Raw genomic sequence first — 24,516 nt, forward strand, 5'->3', positions numbered from 1 at the left:
TATATATATATATATATATATATATATATATATATATATATATATATATCTGTATATCTGTTGCTTAACGTTATAATTTTCATAAAACTTGAAATTTTGTCTTACTATCTTGTAATTTATAGCTGAAATAGATACTAAATTTTTATAAATATTTTTTCAACAGTCAGTGGAAGCTAAACAACTACTCGCTACTACACGGGTGTGAACCAGGCTACACACGAGTTGGTGATGCTTGTTATCTTTATGTAGGTGCTCCAGTCACACACGAAGAAGCTAAGGCATTCTGCAAGAAGGACAATGCCTCCTTGCCCTTCCTACAGAAGTGGTACTGGGACGTCCAGGTACTGTAACTTTCTAACTCGTTTTTTATATTTGAAAGAATAGCAGATAATAACATAATATTTAAAATGGAATGAGTTTACAGAATACATTAAAAAATAATATTTCTGTACCTCCATAGTATTGTAAACACAATAAAGTAGTCATTTCATTAAGTAGCTTGAAGATCATTGTATAGGTTAATGGTATTGTCTCCAAACAATTGGGTGAGCATATTCATAAGGCAGTAACCGTTATACGACATGTGTATGGAGCACCAGTATGGAGCCTGTACTTCAAAGAGCATGTTAAGAAACTGGAGAAAGTGCAGAGGTATGCAACAAGGCTTGTTCCTGAACTAAGGTTCACAAACTACAAGAAGAAGCTGATGGAATTGCACCTAGCAGAACTGGAAGATAAAAGAACCAGGGGGACATGATAACAGCATACAAAATACTTAGAGGATTTGATAAGATAGACAGGGACAGGTTGTTTGAAAGGCAAGAAACAGGAACTTGGAGGCACCTCTAGAAGTTATTCACAGATGAGCCATGGAGATATTAGGAAGTATTTTTTTTAGTTTCAGAGTGGTTGGGAAGTGGAATGATCTTGGTGAGGAAGTGCTGGTGGCAGGCTCCATACATAGATTTAAGAGCAGGTATGATAGGGCCCACAAGGCTAAGAGGGAATGAATCTGAAGACTGGCAAGTTAAGTGGAAAGGCCAGGATCTGAGAATTGACTCCTGGAACCACAGATAGGTGAGTATAGCTAGTGAATGTGTTTCCATCCTTTGGATCACCCTACCCTGGTGGGCAATGACCAGTGTGTAAAAAACCACAGAAATAAATCTGTTGTATTATATTAATAATGTGGTTCCTACAGCACACTCAGTATTTTAGGCAGTCATTAACAATATTACCATAACATGATTTTGGTACAGTACATATTGGCAGTTTGGAGGGATATGTTGTGTATCTTTATACGTATATGTTTCTAAGCTTTGTATTCTGGGCACCTCTGCGAAAACAGTGATTATATGTGAGTGAGGTGAAAATGTTGAATAATGATGAAAGTATTTTCTTTTTGGGGATTTTCTTTCTTTTTGGGTCACCCTGCCTCAGTGGGAGATGGCCAACTTGTTGAAAAAAAACAAAAAACAAAAAACAGAAAATTCTTTGTTTTGTGTTCTGTAATAAATTTATAATATATTATATTAAATTGAGTCCTAGAGGTAGGAAGTACAATCCTGCACTTTAAAGGAGGGGCTTGGGATATTGGCTGTTTGGAGTGACATCTGAACTGTAATATCTAAGTTCCTGTGCAAAGACAGTGATTATGCGTGAATGATGGTGAAAGTGTTTTGTTCTTTTTTGGGTCACCTTGCCTTGGTGGGCGATGGTCGACGTGTTGGAAAAAAAAAAAGTTTTGTAAGTGAATGGAAAAAAGTACTTTTTAATAGATGTGATGGAGTGTGAGCACAGTAACATTTATGAAATGATTCAGGGAGAACCTTTAACCAGTCATGGAAAATGTAATATGGAGTTAAAGTATGACACACCCATCTGGTACTACAGTTTATGTTTAAAGAATATTATTAGTAAAAGAAATGTAGGGCCTACACAGGTGCCTGACAACAGTTACTTTATTAATATTGTTGAAATACCATATTATACAATTAATGCTTATTTTTTTTATTATCACACTGGCCGATTCCCACCAAGGCAGGGTGGCCCGAAAAAGAAAAACTTTCACCATCATTCACTCCATCACTGTCTTGCCAGAAGGGTGCTTTACACTACAGTTTTTAAACTGCAACATTAACACCCCTCCTTCAGAGTGCAGGCACTGTACTTCCCATCTCCAGGACTCAAGTCCGGCCTGCCGGTTTCCCTGAACCCCTTCATAAATGTTACTTTGCTCACACTCCAACAGCACGTCAAGTATTAAAAACCATTTGTCTCCATTCACTCCTATCAAACACGCTCACGCATGCCTGCTGGAAGTCCAAGCCCCTCGCACACAAAACCTCCTTTACCCTCTCCCTCCAACCTTTCCTAGGCCGACCCCTACCCCACCTTCCTTCCACTACAGACTGATACACTCTTGAAGTTATTCTGTTTCGCTCCATTCTCTCCACATGTCCGAACCACCTTAACATCCCTTCCTCAGCCCTCTGGACAACAGTTTTGGTAATCCCGCACCTCCTCCTAACTTCCAAACTACGAATTCTCTGCATTATATTCACACCACACATTGCTCTCAGACATGACATCTCCACTGCCTCCAGCCTTCTCCTCGCTGCAACATTCATCACCCATGCTTCACACCCATATACGAGCGTTGGTAAAACTATACTCTCATACATTCCCCTCTTTGCCTCCAAGGACAAAGTTCTTTGTCTCCACAGACTCCTAAGTGCACCACTCACCCTTTTCCCCTCATCAATTCTATGATTCACCTCATCTTTCATAGACCCATCCGCTGACACGTCCACTCCCAAATATCTGAATACATTCACCTCCTCCATACTCTCTCCCTCCAATCTGATATCCAATCTTTCATCACCTAATCTTTTTGTTATCCTCATAACCTTACTCTTTCCTGTATTCACTTTCAATTTTCTTCTTTTGCACACCCTACCAAATTCATCCACCAATCTCTGCAACTTCTCTTCAGAATCTCCCAATAGCACAGTGTCATCAGCAAAGAGCAACTGTGACAACTCCCACTTTATGTGTGATTCTTTATCTTTTAACTCCACGCCTCTTGCCAAGACCCTCGCATTATAAATATAAATATATAAATAAAAATATATAAATATTTTATATTTTTCTCTTGGTATTTTATGTTAAAACATTTAAAACTGTTCTTTGTTTTTACTGCAGTATTGGATATTTGATCAGCAACCCGAGTACTTATGGGAATATGATATGGTGTGGGTTCAACACTTAGATGTCATTAGTGGATGTGCTGCCTTTGTATATAGACAAGTCCGTTCTGTTGACTGCAATCTGAATCTCCCCTTTATTTGTGAATCTGGTAAGATGAATTATAATACTTCAGCATTGTTCAGTGCATATGTTTTTTAATATACATACTTATATTTGTACATGTGTAATGCATGTATATCACATTCTCATATATTTAGACAGTGATGTCATACATATAATATATATAAGTGTATAGTATACTGACTTTTTTATAAAAGTAGACAAAATGAAATACTATACAAACTTTATGCATATTATAATATAATTTACACTACTACTTTTTTATTTTTTTTACCCACAGACCCAGATAAAACAATTGATAAATTTGCTTGGACTTCTGACCCATTGGCTGTAGCAGCCATAACTGTGACTTTCGGTTGCTTGATTCTTGTAGCTGCATGCGTTTCATGTTGGGTATGTAAATCGCGGGAACGACGCAAGGAGCGCATAATGCGAAGGAATTCCATTCGTGCATCCATCCGTTCTAATAGATCTGCCATATCAACTACCAGTGGTGGCTTCAGTGATATGGGGCACACAAGGATCATTGAGGTTGGTTTATTTTTGTTGTTGCACTGATCTACAGTAAAATAATAATAATTGGGCTATCATTTCATAATTTGTTTTGAAGGTAGTAAGTTATGTTGAAAAATAATAATTTGGATAAGGGCTTTTAAACAGCAAAGATTATTTGATCCTTTCCCAGAAATGAACACAATACCATTTTAACTCATATGTAACTGAAGAACTAAAATTTAGTCTCAAACAAACACAGCAAACTTTATTTCTATAAAGTGGTGTGCTTGTACTGTATACAATTATGGTAATTGATGTGTATAAACTACTATTAGTTTATTAGTTTACTATTAGATTATGTATTGGTGGATAAAAGGTTGATGGGTAGGCTCCAGGATGTACATGTTTATAGAGGGGCAACTGATATATCGGATCATTATTTAGTTGTAGCTACAGTTAGAGTAAGAGGTAGATGGGAAAAGAGGAAGGTGGCAACAACAAGTAAGAGGGAGGTGAAAGTGTATAAACTAAGGGAGGAGGAAGTTCGGGTGAGATATTAGCGACTATTGGCAGAAAGGTGGGCTAGTGCAAAGATGAGTAGTGGGGGGGTTGAAGAGGGTTGGAATAGTTTTAAAAATGCAGTATTAGAATGTGGGGCAGAAGTTTGTGGTTATAGGAGGGTGGGGGCAGGAGGAAAGAGGAGTGATTGGTGGAATGATGAAGTTAAGGGTGTGATAAAAGAGAAAAAGGTAGCTTATGAGAGGTTTTTACAAAGCAGAAGTGTTATAAGAAGAGCAGAGTATATGGAGAGTAAAAGAAAGGTAAAGAGAGTGGTGAGAGAATGCAAAAGGAGAGCAGATATAGAGTGGGAGAGGCACTGTCAAGAAATTTTAATGAAAATAAGAAAAAATTTTGGAGTGAGTTAAACAAGTTAAGAAAGCCTAGGGAAAGTATGGATTTGTCAGTTAAAAACAGAGTAGGGGAGTTAGTAGATGGGGAGATGGAGGTATTAGGTAGATGGCTAGAATATTTTGAGGAACTTTTAAATGTTAAGGAAGAAAGAGAGGCGGTAATTTCATGCACTGGTCAGGAAGGTATACCATCTTTTAGGAGTGCAGAAGAGCAGAATGTAAGTGTGGGGGAGGTATGTAAGGCATTACATAGAATGAAAGGGGGTAAAGCAGCTGGAACTGATGGGATCATGACAGAAATGTTAAAAGCAGGGGGATATATAGTGTTGGAGTGGTTGGTACTTTTGTTTAATAAATGTATGAAAGAGGGGAAGGTACCTAGGGATTGGCGGAGAGCATGTATAGTCCCTTTATATAAAGGGAAAGGGGACAAAAGAGACTGTAAAAATAATAGAGGAATAAGTTTACTGAGTATACCAGGAAAAGTATACGGTAGGGTTATAATTGAAAGAATTAGAGGTAAGACAGAATGTAGGATTGCGGATGAGCAAGGAGGTTTCAGAGTGGGTAGGGGATGTGTAGATCAAGTGTTTACATTGAAACATATATGTGAACAGTATTTAGATAAAGGTAGGGAAGTTTTTATTGCATTTATGGATTTAGAAAAGGCATATGATAGAGTGGATAGAGGAGTAATGTGGCAGATGTTGCAGGTACATGGAATAGGTGGTAAGTTATTAAATGCTGTAAAGAGTTTTTATGAGGATAGTGAGGCTCAGGTTAGGGTGTGTAGAAGAGAGGGAGACTACTTCCTGGTAAAAGTAGGTCTTAGACAGGGATGTGTAATGTCACCATGGTTGTTTAATATATTTATAGATGGAGTTGTGAAGGAAGTAAATGCTAGGGTGTTCGGGAGAGGGGTGGGATTAAATTTTGGGAAATCAAATTCAAAATGGGAATTGACACAGTTACTTTTTGTTGATGATACTGTGCTTATGGGAGATTCTAAAGAAAAATTGCAAAGGTTAGTGGATGAGTTTGGGAATGTGTGTAAAGGTAGAAAGTTGAAAGTGAACATAGAAAAGAGTAAGGTAACGAGGGTATCAAATGATTTAGATAAAGAAAAATTGGATATCAAATTGGGGAGGAGGAGTATGGAAGAAGTGAATGTTTTCAGATACTTTGGAGTTGACGTGTCGGCGGATGGATTTATGAAGGATGAGGTTAATCATAGAATTGATGAGGGAAAAAAGGTGAGTGGTGTGTTGAGGTATATGTGGAGTCAAAAAACGTTATCTATGGAGGCAAAGAAGGGAATGTATGAAAGTATAGTAGTACCAACACTCTTATATGGATGTGAAGCTTGGGTGGTAAATGCAGCAGCGAGGAGACGGTTGGAGGCAGTGGAGATGTCCTGTTTAAGGGCAATGTGTGGTGTAAATATTATGCAGAAAATTCGGAATGTGGAAATTAGGAAAAGGTGTGGAGTTAATAAAAGTATTAGTCAGAGGGCAGAAGAGGGGTTGTTGAGGTGGTTTGGTCATTTAGAGAGAATGGATCAAAGTAGAATGACATGGAAAGCATATAAATCTATAGGGGAAGGAAGGAGGGGTAGGGGTCGTCCTCGAAAGGGTTGGAGAGAGGGGGTAAAGGAGGTTTTGTGGGCAAGGGGCTTGGACTTCCAGCAAGCGTGCGTGAGCGTGTTAGGAGTGAATGGAGACGAATGGTACTTGGGACCTGACGATCTGTTGGAGTGTAAGCAGGATAATATTTAGTGAAGGGATTCAGGGAAACCGGTTATTTTCATATAGTCGGACTCGAGTCCTGGAAATGGGAAGTACAATGCCTGCACTTTAAAGGAGGGGTTTGGGATATTGGCAGTTTGGAGGGATATGTTGTGTATCTTTATATGTGTATGCTTCTAGACTGTTGTATTATGAGCACCTCTGCAAAAACAGTGATAATGTGTGAGTGTGGTGAAAGTGTTGAATGATGATGAAAGTATTTTTCTTTTTGGGGATTTTCTTTCTTTTTTGGGTCACCCTGCCTCGGTGGGAGACGGCCGACTTGTTGAAAAAAAAAAAAAAAATACTTTCTAGAAACCCACTTGTTATGCAAGGCATTTCAGGCAGCCTTGAAACTAACTTTTAATTACTACACGGTGAGATATGTATGGTACATGAAAATAAGAAATTTGGTTTGAAACATTGAGGATATATTAATAATGTAATAAATTATAATTGCTTTTCAGATTAAACTATGCTTTATATTTTATCATTTACATAGTGATGAAGAGGTTATGCTGTACATCACCATATACTATTTTAAAAAATCTGTTTAATTTACATATAATACCTGGATAAAACCAGGTTTTTATATATATATGATTAATACTTTTCACAATTATCTCAATACTTTATAAGTTTAATAAATATATTTTTGCTTTTCAAACTCCACAGGATCCACAGAGAGCAATACCCATGAAGGGTGGAGGTTCTCTTGGAGGAGCAGCACGGATGAATGGTCTTCATGGATCTTTTGATTCCATCTCCAAATCTAACTTTAATTCCTCAATGGAGGAGGACCCAAGCTTTGTTGTTTATGAGGAAACACCTCAGTCACCCCCAGGTTACACATCAGAACTTGATAATAGGTAAGTGGTGCATTGATATTACATTTGTAGAGAAACACTGAATTTGTAAGGATTGTATAGTGCCTGGAAAATGGGAGTAATAAAGGTTGATTTAATAAAGGGAATGGTAGCTCCAATTCCTTGTATCAAGAACTTTCCACCAGCATCAAGGACTCTTCGACATCAGGGCACTTCGTGTGTACATTTATCATCTTTAGTTGAAAATTTAATAATGATGAACAACACACATGTGCAGCACCTGGATATCTTTAATTGAGAGATATAGTTGAACCAGTGAGGTAGAAGTAGTAAATTAGTTAAGTAATACTAGTGGTCACATCATCATCAGTTTGGGTTTGCTAGTGAAGATGTAATTAGAAAACTTTCTGTCCCTTCCATCCCCACTAGCAAGACTCACACTGATGAGACTACTACTGCTTGATTGCTCTGCCACTTCCACATCACTGGATTTGGAATTGTTTTCAAGCCAGGCCTGTGATCTCAAATATTACCCTGTTCACACTCCAACAGCTCATTCGGTCCCAAAAACCATTCATCTCTACTCACTCTTAACACGCTTGCACATGCCTGCTGCATGTCCAAGCCCCTTGCACACAAAACTTCTTTTACCCCCTCCCTCCATCCTTTTCTAGGACGACCCCTACCCCTCCTCTGCATATTTATGCATGTGAAACAAGAGATACTTTAGAAAGTTTAGATAAATGATTTATTAGGGGAAAATGTAAAGGTGGGAAATATTAAATGTTAGAAGCATCATTACAATGTTTGAAAGTTAAAAATGGGTTACAGCATGTTCAGTAAATCACCAAGCAGTGCTGTAGTGTAAATGACCCGAGAGCAGAAGTATGTGAATAATCTCTACTGTACACTCAACAACTGTCTTGATGCAGTTATTATATAGAATAAAGTAGCAGCACACTGCTGATGTTAAATAGAAAAAAAGATGTCTTTATGCAAGTCAGTATTCTGGCCAAATGTGGCACACAGTGTCAATCCTACATGCTGAAAAACCACAGCAACTTTGCAGTGATACATTTTGTTTTTTCCTGTCATGTTAGGAACCATAGTTATCCCATAAACTGGCCCTCTTCCAAAATTATCCTTCTTTGAGTCTTCACAGGACACTATCGTGTTAGGTGTTACATAACATCCTTAATATGACTGTATATGTTTTCCTTTTGTAGTAAGGTCATCTCTACACATTTGCAGGGGTATGGTTACATTCCAAGTTTCGTCAGAACTAAAAATTGTGAATAAATGCACAATTATATTTGCACTGGGGTGTGCCAAAGTATGGATATTGGCCAATTTTGCTAGTATTGGTACTCGCACCAGTATCAGAAGTTGAAAATGTAAGAAGTTGAAAATGAACATAGATGGTAAGGTGATGAAGGTATCAAATGATTTAGATAAAGAAAAATTTGATATCACATTGGAGGGAGGAAGTATAGAAGAAGTGAATGTTTTCAGATAGTGGTACCCCGAGTTTTGAACTGCTCCTAACTGGACCAATTATGTAAGTGTATTATTGTAAGTGCTTTTGTAAGTGTATTTTTGAGGGTCTGAAATGGACTAATCTAATTTGCATTATTCCTCATGGGAACAAATTCATTCGGTAACGGCACTTTAACAGCCTTCTGGAACGAAGGTTAACCATACAATTGATGAAGGAAAAACGGCAAATGGTGCGTTGAGGTATCTGGAGACAAAAATCATTATCCATGGAGGTAAAGAAGGGAATATACAAGAGTATAGTGGTACCAACACTCTTATATGGGTGTGAAGCTTGGGTTGTAAATGCCGCAGCGAGGAGGTGGCTGGAGTCTGTGGAGATGTCGTGTCAAAGGGCAATGTGTGGTGTAAATATTATGCAGAGAATTCGTAGTGTGGAAGTTAGGAGGTGTGGAGTTACTAAAAGTATTAGTCAGAGGGCTGAAGAGGGGCTGTTGAGATGGTATGGTCATTTAGAGAGAATGGAACAAAGTAGAATGACTTGGAGAGCGTATAAATCTGTAGGGGAAGGAAGGTGGGGTAGGGGTCGTCCCCGAAAATATTGGAGGGAGGGGGTAAAGGAGGTTTTGTGGGTGAGGGGCTTGGACTTCCAACAAGCATGCGTGAGCATGTTAGATAGGAGTGAATGGAGGCAAATGGTTTTTGGGACCTGACGAGCTGTTGGAGTGTGAGCAGCGTAATATTTTGTGAGGGGATTCAGGAAAACTGGTTTGCCGGATTTGAGTCTTGGAAATGGGAAGTACAATGTCTGCACTTTAAAGGAGGGGTTTGGGAAATTGGCAGTTTAGAGGGACGTCTAAGCTGTCGTATCTGAGCGCCTTTGCAAAGACAGTGATTATGTATGAGTGATGGTGAAAGTGTTGAGTGATGAAAGTTTTTTCTTTCTTTTTGGGTTTTTCTTTCTTTATTGGATCACCCTGCCTTGGTGGGAAACAGCCAACCTGTTAAAAAAAAAAAATCTGCAAAAAATTTGGTATCATCCCATTCCTAGTTTGCATGTTAAATTTTTTTTTTTTCAAATTTGGATTTGTTTCAGAGAGCATATATTATAAATTACTAATTTAGTTAATACTGACAATCATAAAAAAGAATGTCTAAAATAAAAGGAGATTTGCACATGGGAAATCCATTGAGCACAATTTGAACGAAACCTTATGATTATCTTTAAATTTTGGGGCCATGAAATAAGCCTGAAAAACTCAAATAGTGCCAGAAAACCTGTAGGTAGATGAATCTATTACAGTAATGGGTTGTTTATCAGTAAAAGTGTTGGATAATTGAAACCCACAAAAAAGAAAACCCAGAGGTTTGTAGGAATAAAATACAATACAGTTATTATATCTCAATAAAGTACAAGTACTGTAGTTTTATGTGTATTAAAACATTAGTAGACACAAAAGAAAGCCACTAATTATAATGCAATGCATTTCAGGCAAACTAATCATAGGGATTAAATGCTACTTAAGAACTAGACATAGACCATTAAGTAGGACTTGTTATGCAGGTAACTACAATCATAAATACAATAAGAAAGGAAGCTAATGACAAATGGTCAAATACAAAAGAATTACACATTTCAAACTGACTTGGTGATCTTCAGTTTTGTGGAGCGATTGAGTAGAGATGGTGAAGGTACAGCAAGTTACTTAGTTAAAACAGAAATACAAATGCTTTAATCCTCAAAAAACATGACTCAACCTGAACTTGGCCATCTTGTCACCCTCCTGTTATGCTTTGACCTGACTTTCGACTTCCTGTCCTTGTCTTTCTCACTCATGATTTAATGGTGGTTGAGGATGTAGCAACATATTGTCTAGTTTTCATTTCTTATCTGTGGTTTAGTTGTAAATTGTTCCAGCCATGATATTGTATCATGTAGTATTTTATTATACACAGCTTTATTCTCAGAAATTAGAAAATGGAATTAAAACACTTTTACATATTAGGTGTCACTTTAAGAATTTATTAGATTGCAATAAATTTTGGTCAAAGACTGCTGACATGATAATGGTTTCAGTACATTTGCTGTCATTCAAGATAATATATTACTTTACTCTCCCAACAAGCCTTCCTATGCATCTCTAATGACCACTGTTGTTTATAGAATTAAGGGTTTTCCATTAATTTAATAATTGTATACCTGGAGAGTGTTTTGGGGGTCAATGCCCCCATGGCCCAGTCCATGACCAGACCTATGATATCAGCCAGAGAATACAATTTTATTAGCTCAGTTTCATAAGAAAATGAGCCAATTTCTTCTCATCTAATAAACTGCTTGATTTTTTTGGGATGTAATGCATGCATACTGCTCTAAGGTTTCAACATTAACAGACTAATGTCAGTATTTTGCTTCTTTACTCCTTACCGTACGTTGAAAATTATCATTAAAATGACTTAATGTTGTGAAGGATCAGAGTCTAAAATTTGATTATTTTAAGTTATCCAAAAATTTTATTTCAGATTCTCTGCTGACCCTAATCTGGAAAATGCAAATGTGAATGAACTAGTGCACCCTAGCTTTAATATGACTTTTCAAAATCATGGATATAGGGACAACTCCACCTTTACCTCCCGAGAAAACAGTACCTTCATTGCTGAAGCACCCTCACAACAGTGGAATGGTTCAAACAATAACATTCCGCCCTCCAGGTACGATAACTACTGTGGTAAGAAGTCTAATGTGGGAGTATAGCTTATCTATATAAAAATAGTGTAGGTTAGGGGGGACTTGTTACAACACATATCAATAAAATACCTTCCTTCGAGGAAGGTGACTATATACTGATGGACACCTGATCTTAAGAATTGGAGCTACTTTCACCTTCAAATCAACTCTTGATTACTACCTCCTATACCCCCAGTGCTGTATGAATATTATAATAATAGAGATTTTCCAGAAGGCCTGGTAAAGTGGCACTGTGATGAATGATTGGTAATGAGTAGTGATAGTCTAAATGATGAGCACCATAAATAAATACAAGGAATACTGCAGTGTATGGTGGTAGAGTGACTGAAAGAGTATAAAAAATTAAACTAACTGGAAGATAGTGTTAAAATTTAATATGAACTCAGGGTCCATTCAAGTCTGACACAACATTACTCTTTTGTGTGTGGTGTAAGCCTGAGAGGAAGATTTGAAGATTTTTTTTAACCCATCGACCGTTTCCCACCGAAGCAAAGCGACGCAAAAAGAAAGAAAAACCCAGTAAGACAGAAAAAGCTTTTATCACCGTTCAACACATTCACCATCATTCATACATAATCTCTATCTTTGCAGAGGCACTTAGATACGACAGTTTAGATGTCACTCCAAACAGCCAATATCCCAAACTCCTCCTTTAAAGTGCAGGCATTGTACTTCCCACCTCCAGGACTCAAGTCCAGCTAACCGGATTTCCTGAATCCCTTCATAAAATATTACCCTGCTCACACACTAACACCTCGTCAGGTCCCAAAAACAATTTGTCTCCATTCACTCATGTCTAACACATTCACGCACACTTGCTGGAAGTCCAAGCCCCTCACCCAGAAAACCTCCTTTACCCCCTCCCTTTCCTAGAACCACCACCTACCCAACCCTCTTCACCTACAGATTTATACATTCTCCAAGTCATTCTACTTTGTTCCATTCTTTCTAAATGACCAAACCACCTCTACATCCCTTTTTCAGCCCTCTGACTAATTCTTTTAGAAACTCCACACCTCCTCCTAATTTCCACACTACGAATTCTCTGCATAATATTTACACCACACATCGCTATTAGACATGACATCTCCACAGCCTCCAACCTCCTCCTTGCTTCAGCAGTTACAACCTATGCTTCACACCCATATAAGAGTGTTAGTACCACTATACTCTTGTACATTCCCATCTTTTCCTCCATGGATAAATTTTTTTTTTTGTCTCCACAGATATCTCAAAGGATCACTCACCTTTTTTCCTTCATCTGTTCTATGGTTAACCTCATCCTTCATAAACCTGTCTGCTGACAAGTCAACTCTCAAATATCTGAACACATTCACTTCTTCCATACTCCCTCCCTCCAATGTGATATCTAATTTTTTCTTTATCTAAATCATTTGATACCCTCATCACCTTGCTCTTAGCTATGTTCACTTTAAACTTTCTACCTTTACATACCCTCCCAAACTCATCCACTAACTTTTGCAACTTTTCTTAAGAATCTCTCAAAAGCACAGTATCATCAGCAAAAAGTAATTGTGTCAACTCCCATTTTGTATTTGATTCCCCATAATTTAATCCCACCCCTCTCCCAAACACCCTAGCATTTACTTCTTTACAACCACATCTATAAATATGTTAAACAACCATAGTGGACAACCACATCTATAAATATGTTAACCCTTTCAGGGTCCGTCCCGTAGATCTACGGCTTTACGTTCAGGGTCCAAACCGTAGATCTACGTCATGAGCTCAGCTCACTCTGATAAACTGTGAGTGGTACACTTGGGCCTAGATATGAGAGAATACATCTATGTGGTATGTGTGCACCACATAAAACAAATCCTGCAGCACACTGTGTATAATGAGAGAAAAAAAACTGAAACCACGATTTTCGATTAAAACAGCAACTTTGCAGTGTTTTTCGTATGTTTTTTATAGTTGTATTTGCAATTTCTTGGTCTCATTTGATAGAATGGAAGACATATTACAGAAATAGAGATGATTTTGATTGGTTTTAGCACTGGAAATGGCTTGAAACTGAGCTCAAAGTAGCGGAAATGTTAAATTTTTGCCGATGTTCAAGAGTAAACAAACGACCTCACACATCAAATGCACGCCAGCTGGTGGGTCTAACATACATTCACAAATGTGGTGATGATATTTATACAATTATTACAATATTGCATAACAGTAAATCTTCTATTTTTTGGTGTGAATAAAAATTCATTATGTGAATAAAAAATCAAAATGGGATTTATTTGTAAAGCCTCAAAATGTAACTAATGAACCGAGGAAATGTTAGTTTAGTGCCAGGAATGCCTACATTGTTTATTCTGGACGCTATTTTGAAATTGGAATATTTTGAACTTTGTGTTAAATTGGCCAAATTACCAATTTCCGGTCACTTTATTTTGTAGTTGAAACAGTTGACTTGGCGATTTCTTCTGCTCAATCGATAGAATAGAAGTAATACTAGTGAAATAGCTAAGAATTTGGTCAACTGGAATGATGTAATTGGCCTAAAATGGGAGTCAAAGTCGGCAAAATAGCCGATTCGTAAATATCGCTGACACATCAAAATTAGCGAGAGCATAATTTCGTCAATTTTCCATCAAATTTCATACCTTTTGTTTTATTACCTTCACAAAAAGATTCTCTACCATTTCATAAGAAAAAATAACAAATTTTGGGGGGGAAAATTCTTGGACACTGGGGCACCACTTCAGATTTTGGCCTTGGACCCTGAAGGGGTTAAACAACCATGGTGAACAACCACATCTATAAATATGTTAAACAACCATGGTGGCATTACACATCCCTATCTAAAACCTACTATTACTGGGAAGTAATCTCCCTCTCTCCTACACACCCTAGCCTGAGCCTATCCTCATAAATACTCTTTACAGCATTTAGTAACTTACTACCTATTCCATATACTTGCAACATCTGCCACATTGCTCCCCTATCCACCCTATCATATGTTTTTTTCTAAATCCATAAATGCAATGAAAACTTCCCTACCTTTATCTAAATACTTTTCACATATATGCTTCAATGTAAACACTTGATCTACACATACCCTACCCATTCTAAAGCCTCCTTGCTCATCTGCAATCCTGCTCTGTCTTACCTCTAATTCTTTCAATAACAACCCTACCATACACTTTACATCATTCTGAGTGGGGATTTGTATTGGGAATAAAGCCATGAATACTGTCCATTATCTTAAGTCCATCATGGTTCAATTGATATGGTACTGAGCTGGTAACGTTGATGACAAAACTGGTAAAATTGTAAGTAGAGGTTCAGATCCTTATTATGCAATGAGGAGTTAAAAATTAATTATTTTAACTGAAGGGATTCACAGAAAACAATTAGTCTGGCTTAAGTGTTGGAAGGGATAAGAAGTACAAGGCATGTACTATTGAAAAAAAAAAAACTCTTCTTATTTTGAATTTTAGTAATAATACCATTAGAGCAATATTTAACCCTTTCAGGGTCGCCAGGCCCTCTCCGAGACTTGTTCTCAGGGTCACCCAAATTTCAAAAAAAAAAAAAATTATTTTTTCTTATGAAAAGATAGAGAATCTTCCCCTGATCGTAATGACACCAAAAGTATGAAATCTGATGGAAAACTTATGGAATTATGCTCTCGTGAAGTTAGCGGTCTCGGTGATGTTTACGCATCGGCGATTTTGCCCACTTTGAGCCCTATTTTCGGCCAAATCCAGTGTACTAGTCGACAAAAATCATAACTATTTCGCTAGAACTCCATTTTTTCTATCGAATGAGTACAAGAAACCACCCATTTACCGATTTCAACTATCCAATAAAGTGGTCAGAATTTAGCAATTTTGCCAATTTCACACAAATTTAAAAAAATGCCAATTTCCGAATAGGGTCCAGAATAAACAAGAAAGACATTCCTGGCACTAAAATAACAAGTTCTCTGTTCGTTAGTCACATCCTTAGGCCCCTCTTATATTTCTTTGGCTTTCCACTTTGAATTTTTATTCTTACAAAAAATAGAAGATTTACTGTTATGCAGACTACTGCATTAGTGTAGAAATGGTATAAATAATATCAACGCACGTGTGAAAGAATATTAGACTCACCAGTTGACGTGTATTGGACGCTTGGCACGATTTGTTTACTTTTGAACTTGGGTAAAAATCGAACATTTCTGCTACTTTGAGCTCAATTTCAAGGTACTTTTCATTGTAAAACCAGTCAAAATCATCTCAATTTCTGTAATATGTCTTCCATTCTATAAAATGAGACCAGGAAAACTAGAATACAACAATAAATACCATACGAAAATACAGTGCAAAGTCGCTGTTTTAATCCAAAAACACGGTCAGTTTTTTTTTTTTTTCATTACGCACTGTGTGCTGCAGGATTTTTTTTATACTGCACACACTGACCACATAGACCCATTCTTTCATGTGTAGGCCTACCAGCTTTCTCTCACTAGATTTGAGGGTGCTAGATTTTAGGCGTACTAGTACGTCAAAAACCCTGGGGCGCAAGCCGTACTAGTACGGCCGAAACCCTGAAAGGGTTAAAAAAATACAGACTCCTGAATGCTTGGTATTGTAAATGTGGATTTATTTAAAAATTCAAAGAAGCCATGGAATTTTTCTATAAATGGTATTGATGGCTTTTCCAAATCCTAAGTATTTTTTTTTTTAGTACAGTAATATACACTTTTTTTTCCTATTGATCTTTACTTTAATGCCATTAATGTTTCATTTTCACTGAGGATTTGCTAACATTCTAAAGAATCTGGTACAGAATGTGAGAACAGTTGAAGAATCATCATGTTATTGATTCAGAGAGATCCATCTTTAATGATACCTAAGTAAATTTTGTCAACTTATCTTGGATAATGATAAGAGTAGACAGCAGTTGTTGAAAATGTGTGCCTTGAGTAGGAGAGTGGTTTAATCCACCTTTGGCTCATTAGAAATATCATGTTGGAAAAGTCAACATGAACCCAACCTTTTTTCCTTTACCAAATAAAGTTTATCTTGATGCTATTTTACTCCAAATACTGTTTAAACAGTTGCAATCCATACCCAGTTTCAGATTGTTCTTGCACAGTACAGGTGTGGATGATGGTAAAGACTGCATCACTAATATGCTGATTTATTTGCATGACTTCCAGAATGTATTTTTTTTTCTTCCCAAGTATATTATTTTATACTAGAGTTGATAATTAGCTACCATTAATAATGTTTCATAATTAAACAGCTACACGAGGGCAGGATTTATAACTAAAATTGGTAGACTAATATAGCCACAAGAGAGCCAGTTAGGTTTATTGGAACAATAAATTCAAATACTCATGGCTTGTTACTTTAGTACAAACTATATTTGTGAACTCTTGTGCCTTAATTAGCACCAAATGAAATTATTATATCTTCTGTGATATATTTTCATTTTGGCTTAATGGATTCAGTTGTTTGTATCCTCAACATAATTCAGCAGTGTTTTAATGTTCTAATTGTTAAAAAAAATTATAAAAAATAAAACAAAAATCTTTATTTCTTACTGTCATAAAAATCTTTGTCATAAAAATCTTTGAAAGGGTTCTAAGAAGCAAGATCGCAAACTACCTAGATACCCATCAATTACACAACCCAGGGCAACACGGGTTTAGAGCAGGTCTCTCCTGGACCACTATGACAAGGTCCTGGATGCTGTAGAGGATAAACAAAATACAGATGTAGTATACACAGACTTTGCCAAAGCTTTTGACAAGTGTGACAGTGGTGTAATAGCGCACAAAATGCATGAAAAGGAATAACAGGAAAAGTTGGTAGATGGATCTATAACTTCCTGACAAATAAAACACAAAGACTAATAGTAAACAGAGTAAAGTCTGAGGCAGCTACGGTAAAAAGCTCTGTTCCACAAGACACTAATCACTCCCATTCTGTTCCTCATCTTCATATCTGACGTAGAGATGTAAGCCATAGCTCTGTATCTTCCTTTGTGGATGATACCCGAATTGCCATGACAGTGACCTCCATCAAAGACACCGCAAGACTCCAAGCAGACATCAACCAAATCTTCAAATGGGCCACTCAAAACAATATGAAGCTCAATGAAGAGAAATTTCAACTACTCAGATATAGAAAATTTGAGATTAAAACTGTATCAGGGTATACAACGAATTCTAACCATACAATAGAGTGAAAAAGTACGTAATATGAAGGACATGGGAGTGATAATGTCAGAGGATTTTGCCTTCAAAGTCCACAACAATGTATCTACCACATCTGCTAGGAAAATGATAGGATGGATATTGAGAACCTTCAGAACTAGGGATGCCAAGCCCATGATGATTGTCTTCAAATTGCTTGTTCTCTCTAGGCTGGAATACTGCTGTACACTAACTGCCCCCTTCAAGGCAGGCAAAATTGCTGACCTCTGAGAGTGTACAAAGAACTTTCATAGCACACATAACTATGATAAGGCACCTAAATTACTGGGAACAGTTGAAGTCCTTTGATTTGTATTCCCTGGAATGCAGGTGAGAGAGATACATGAAAATATACACTTGGAAAATCCTAGAGGGATTAGTACCAAACTTGCACATGAAAATCACTTCCAGTGTGTTGTGAGATAACACAATAAGTGTCTGGGGCCCAAGACTGTTCAGCTGCCTCCCAGCATACATAAGGGGGATTACCAATAGACCCCTGGCTGTCTTCAAGAAGGCACTGGACAGGCACCTAAAGGCAGTACCTGACCAGCTGGGCTGTGGTTCGTATGTCAGTTTGCGTGCAGCCAGCAGTAACAGCCTGGTTGATCAGACCCTGATCCACCACAAGGCCTGGTCTCAGACCAAGCTGCAGGGGCGTTGACCCCCAAAACCCTCTCCAGGTATACAAAGAAGTTTACAGTGCATATAGTTAATTTTGATAAAATTATGCTTAGCATTTCATAGAAAGTAATCCTAGAACTTACTACTTAATTCAAGTGATAGCATAGTATAATTTAAGGCAATTACAGATAATGTACATTGAATTTATAATAGATCAATGATGTGCATTTTATGTAGTAATAGAAGTATAATGGTGACAGTATTGCACGAGTATTTACAGGTACACATATTTACTAGATACAACATTTGTTTAAGCAAGATTTGATAGGTGTTTTTAACTGTTATTAAAGCTGTTGGCAAATAGTAAACTTTTTGCATTTTCTGGCAATGAGTTCTAGGTTTTTTAGCATTTATTTTGCATGTTGTTCTGAACAAGTTGAGTCATACATGTAGTATATCAAAGAAATGTATTCCTTGTATTGAGTTTGTGTTCTGTGCAGCTCTCAATAAAAAAAAGAGTTTAAGCTATGGGTTAATGTTAGCAGTGAGTGCCTTGCATACACAAAGTGCACAGTAGAAAGTTTGATTATTTTTTATGTTAAGCAAATTTAAGCTTTTGAAAAAAGTGTGTGTTGCCTAGAACCTGAATAATTGATAATTCTAGGAGCTAATTTCTGGTGGATCCTCATGCATAAATACGATAGGTGAGGTAGGGATAGATTTAGGGATTAGTAAAGAGTAGGAATGTCCACTGTTCTGGAAATTTAATCAGAAATATTCTGGATATGAGGGTTGAATTTCAGTTTGCTGTCCAGGTTTACTCCTAACAATTTGCCCTCATGATGCCTTTCATGATCAAAGAATATTTTTATCCTTGTTCCCAAACATTATGTAAAATGTCTTATCAGCATCAAGTGTGAGTTTGATTGTGATACAAGTAGATATCTTTTAAAGTTCGTCATTTACGGTGCTGAGTGCAGCAAGATCTGCATTTGAGGATCAAACAGCACTGCAGGGCAGGAGGTATTGCTGGAGAGACTAGTGAAGGTGGAGAGGAAACAGAAGTAGAGTTGGTAAGGGTTGTGAGGAGTTCTAGAGTCTGTGTCAAAGGTGGGGTCATCAGCAAGGAGATAAGATTATGTGAGGGTGTTAGTGGTGACAACATTGGAGGTAAATTCTGCATGCTCTTTGAAAGAGAGGACAGTCCGAAAGACTATGGCAAACTGAAATTGTAACTTAACAGTTCTCACAGAGTGGAACAGGGTGCCTCTCCATGAGATACCCATGAGTAAGACTGGTGTGCCTGATGCGAAGATGGGAGAGCATAGTCTCCCAACCTCAGCATTGATAACAAGAAGGCAAGAAACCTAAACTTGGATCGATGGAATATAATTTGTTATGAGTCATGTCAGACTAATGGTGTTGTCACAGGTTGTGAAGGCAGAGATTACAGCAAAATAGTTTGAGCATGGAATACTTCTGTATGAAACTGGAGGCCATGTACAGCTGACCATGCAGCAGAGTCTGCCTGCTGTTGCCATGAACAAGGAGGATATGTAGTGACCTGTAAACAGCTCGTATTGTAAGGGGGTATAAAGTTCTTGGTTGCGAATTGTTGAAGTATGTATTCCCCAAGTTCATATCTGGTGCAGGTCAAATGAATATACTGTCTTATCTCATTAGTTTATCTTTGTTGATTTGGATGATAACCTTATTCTCTGCATGTTTTAATGCAGTCAGCAGTATTAAAAAACAGACCAAGATTTCATATGTATCATGACATTTTTGCCTCAACTTCATAAGGCATCATTTGCATCATTCTTCCTTGACATTTTATGAATTAGCATTACAGTGCCTAATTACTCTATATTTTCCTGTTCTGTATCTTCCCATTTTTCATTTGTAAATACCTGTACTTACTAAGACAGTTCATTCTTTCCACACATTCTTGTATCTTTGTGCAAGAAAGTGAAGCTTTCAGTTATGTACATGTAGAACGTAGTAAAACCAGCATGTGGAACTCATTGAGATATATGTACATGTATTTCAAACACACGTTCAGTTTTTAATGCTTGAATTTAGATGAATTACCCTGAGTAGAGTATCCAAGGGTTATTTCCTCAAGGAAGAGGAGTTTCTTAAGAGGATAAGTATCAGATATATAAATTTGAACATTTGTATATTGCATGTATGTTGTCATTGTCATCTGTAATACAAATTTACTCAGTATAATATGGATCACCAGATTTGTGAGTGGCTCTGGTAAGATGATAAGTAATCAACTTTGGTTTGTGCATTTAATATTTAATATAGCTTTTCCCCAGTTTTTATGCATGGCAACACAGGGATAAGTAGTGCATTTAGGATCACTGAAATAATTTTAACAATACTATAAGGTGTAAATGCTAACTGTCATTCTGAACATCAATAATGATTACATACTTAGTCATTCATAAATTTCATATCAAACTATTTTTAATATTTAGTAGTATCAAAAGAATTTTAAATTTTAATGAGCCACTGACACTGAATTCAGTGTGTGGTATAAATCAAGTGCTGCAATATATTGAATATTGATTTTTTTTTTTTAACAAGCTGGCCGTCTCCCACCGAGGCAGGGTGACCCAAAAAGAAAGAAAATATTTTCATCATCATTCAACACTTTCACCTCACTCATACATAATCACTGGTTTTGCAGAGATGCCCAGAACACAACAATTTAGAAGCATATACGTATAAAGATACAACATATCCCTCCAAATTGCCAATATCCCAAAAACCCCCTTTAAAGTGCAGGCATTGTACTTCCCATTTCCAGTACTCAAGTCCGGCTATACAAAAATAACCAGTTTCCCTGAATCCCTTCACAAAATATTACACTGCTCACACTCCAACAGCTCATCAGGTCCCAAATATCATTTGTCTCCATTCACTCCTATCTAACATGCTCACACATGCTTGCGGGAAGTCCAAGCCCCTCACTCACAAAACCTCCTTTACCCCCTCCCTCCAACCTTTTTGAGGATGACCCCGACCCCGCCTTCCTTCCCCTACAGATTTATACGCTCTCCATGTCATTCTATTTTGATCCATTCTCTCTAAATGACCAAACCACCTCAACAACCCCTCATCAGCCCTCTGACTAATAATTTTATTAGCTCCACACCTTCTAATTTCCACGCTCTGAATTCTCTGCATAATATTTACACCGCCTCCAACCATCTCCTCGCTGCAGCATTTACAACCCAAGCTCACACTCATATAAGAGTGTTGGTACCACTATACTTTCATACATTCCCTTCTATGCCTCCATAGCTAATATTTTTTGTCTCCACATATACCTCAATGCATCACTCACCTTATTTCCTTCATCAATTCTTTGGTTAACCTCATCCTTCATACATCCATCCTCTGACATGTCAGCTCCCAAATATCTGAAAACATTCACTTCTTCCATACTCCTCTCCAATTTGATATCCAATTTGTCTTTATCTAAATCATTTGATACCCTCATCACCTTACTCTTTTCTATGTTCACTTTTAACTTTCTACCTTTACACACACGCCCAAATTCATCCACTAACCTCTGCAACTTTTCTTTAGAATCTCCCATAAGCACAGTATCATCAGCAAAAAGTAACTGTGTCAATTCCCATTTTGTATTTGATTCCCCATAATTTAATCCCACCCCTCTCCCTAACACCCTAGCATTTACTTCTTTTACAACCCCATCTATAAATATATATGGTGACATTACACATCCCTGTCTAAAACCCACCTTTACCGGGAAGTAGTCTCCCTCTCTTCTACACACCCTAACCTGAGCCTCACTATCCTCATAAAAACAAATGCATATTGATATACATAAAAATAAAAATGTATTTATAATATCAAAGAAGAGCAACTATGTATACAATGTAAAAGAAAATTAGCTCTTATGTCCACCATGTTTGCTATACACCACCATTTTTCTGGCACCCTTAGTTCCAAAGCTTTGTCAGATTATCCATTTTGCCGAACCAACAGAGGTCACATAATAATTTGCCAGTGTACCAGACCAACAGATTTTATACCTCACATGTCTCTAAAGCATCATGGTTTATTATTTACTGTAGTTACAAAGAATGCAGTACTACTGCTCCCAAAGTACCAAATTTTAGAATTTTACTGGAACTGTGGATCCAATTTTTTAAACATTTGTAATATAATAATAATAATAATAATAATAATAATAAAAATAATAATAATAATAAAAATAATAATAATAATAATATTTTATTAGGACATGATACATAGTTGTACAAGGTATTATAGTAGTTGGGTGTACATGTCGAAAGCCCCTTGTATGCAGAGCATTATGGGCAGGCTTAAAATTAACTTAAGACTATCTAAGCTATAATAGATTTAACCCTTTCAGGGTCCACAGGCTCTCTCAGAGACTTGTTTTCAGGGTCCCCAATTTAAAAAAAAAATTATTTTTTCTTATGAAAAGGTAGAGAATCTTTTCCCGATCATAATGACACCAAAAGTATGAAATTTGATGGAAAACTTACCCAATTATGCTCTCTCGAAGTTAGCGGTCTCGACAATGTTTACGCATCAGCGATTTTGCCCACTTTGAGCCCTATTTTCGGCCAATTCCAATATACTGGTCGACAAAAATCATAACTATTTCGCTAGAACTCCATTTTTTCTGTCGCATGGGTACAAGAAACCACCCATTTACCAATTTCAACTATCCAATAAAGTGGTCAGAATTTAGCAATTTTGCCAATTTCACACAAATTTCAAAAGATGCCAATTTCCGAATAGATTCCAGAATAAACAAGAAAGACATTCCTGGCACTAAAGTAACAAGTTCTCTGTTCGTTAGTCTCATCCCCAGGCCCCTCTTATATTTCTTTGGCTTTCCACTTTGAATTTTTATTCTTTCAAAAAATAAAAGATTTACTGTTATGCAGACTACTGCATCAGTGTAGAAATGGTATAAATAATATCAGCGCACTTGTGAAAGAATATTAGACTCACCAGTTGACGTGCATTGGACACTTGGCGTGATTTGTTTACTTTTGAACTTTGGTAAAAATTGAGCATTTCTGCTACTTTGAGCTCAATTTCAAGGTACTTTTCATTGTAAAACCAGTCAAAATCATCCCAATTTCTGTAATATGTCTTCCATTCTATAAAATGAGACCAGGAAAACTAGAATACAACAATAAATACCATACGAAAATACAGTGCAAAGTCCCTGTTTTAATCCAAAAACACGGTCAAAGTTTTTTTTTTTTCTCATTACGCACTGTGTGCTGCAGGATTTTTTTTATACTGCGCACACTGACCACATAGACCCATTCTTTCATATGTAGGCCTACCAGCTTTCTCTCACTAGATTTGAGAGTGCTAGAATTTAGGCGTACTAGTACATCAAAAACCCTGGAGCGTAAGCCGTACTAGTACGGCCGAAACCCTGAAAGGGTTAATGGTAACAGTTACTGTAGACAATTTACAATTTCATCCAATCAAAGTTGTTTCATGTACATGTATCCCTCATTTTATATGGATTCACTCTGTGCAGTTTCTCTTACTTGCTGCAACCCTATTTCTACCAGAAATTTGCTATATGCTGCAAAAATTCACTGTTATGTGATTGGAAGATTGGAATGAGTGGTGGTTGTGCATTTTCACTTGTATGCGATCAGCCAAACACAGCACCATTTAATTATCTTACCAGTGTCAAATTAATTATCCCTCTAAACTGATTTACGCTGACATTCATAAGAAAGGTATTAATAGAAAGAAAACAAATTTTGGCATGGTAAATCCAGTGAGCACATGTAGTGTGCTGAAGGTAGTGGTAAGTGCGAGGGATGGTGTTGTATGATGTCCCCACACCTCGCCCACTAAACATGTCTAAAACATGTGAGCTCTTTTCTCCCCCCTCCTGTACTAACAAAGTAAATAATAAAGTATGCAATGAAACTAAGAGAAGCAGTAAGGTAGTAAATATGCAAGTGAGGGAGTGAATCAGTAAAGCATGCTGGGAGACAGTGAATCTGTAAAGGAAACCATGAGAAAGATAGGAAGTGAATCACTTATG

General features: G+C 37.1%; 1 protein-coding gene across 8 annotated transcripts in view; it reads left to right on the forward strand.

Moving 5' to 3' along the window:
* The window catches only part of bark (protein bark beetle), a 227,548-nt gene that overhangs the window by 188,232 nt on the left and 14,800 nt on the right, over positions 1-24,516 (forward strand). For 6 of the 8 annotated variants that reach the window (XM_070084174.1, XM_070084172.1, XM_070084173.1 and 3 more), the window contains 5 exons: positions 164-341; positions 3,205-3,358; positions 3,611-3,861; positions 7,196-7,389; positions 11,362-11,550. In XM_070084174.1, coding sequence (XP_069940275.1) covers positions 164-341; positions 3,205-3,358; positions 3,611-3,861; positions 7,196-7,389; positions 11,362-11,550 — 966 coding nt within the window. The remainder of the gene's footprint in view (positions 1-163; positions 342-3,204; positions 3,359-3,610; positions 3,862-7,195; positions 7,390-11,361; positions 11,551-24,516) is intronic. The other 2 variants (XM_070084177.1, XM_070084179.1) reach the window with 1 other exon arrangement.

This window comes from Cherax quadricarinatus, chromosome 11, assembly GCF_038502225.1.
Source record: "Cherax quadricarinatus isolate ZL_2023a chromosome 11, ASM3850222v1, whole genome shotgun sequence".
NCBI lineage: Eukaryota > Metazoa > Arthropoda > Malacostraca > Decapoda > Parastacidae > Cherax > Cherax quadricarinatus.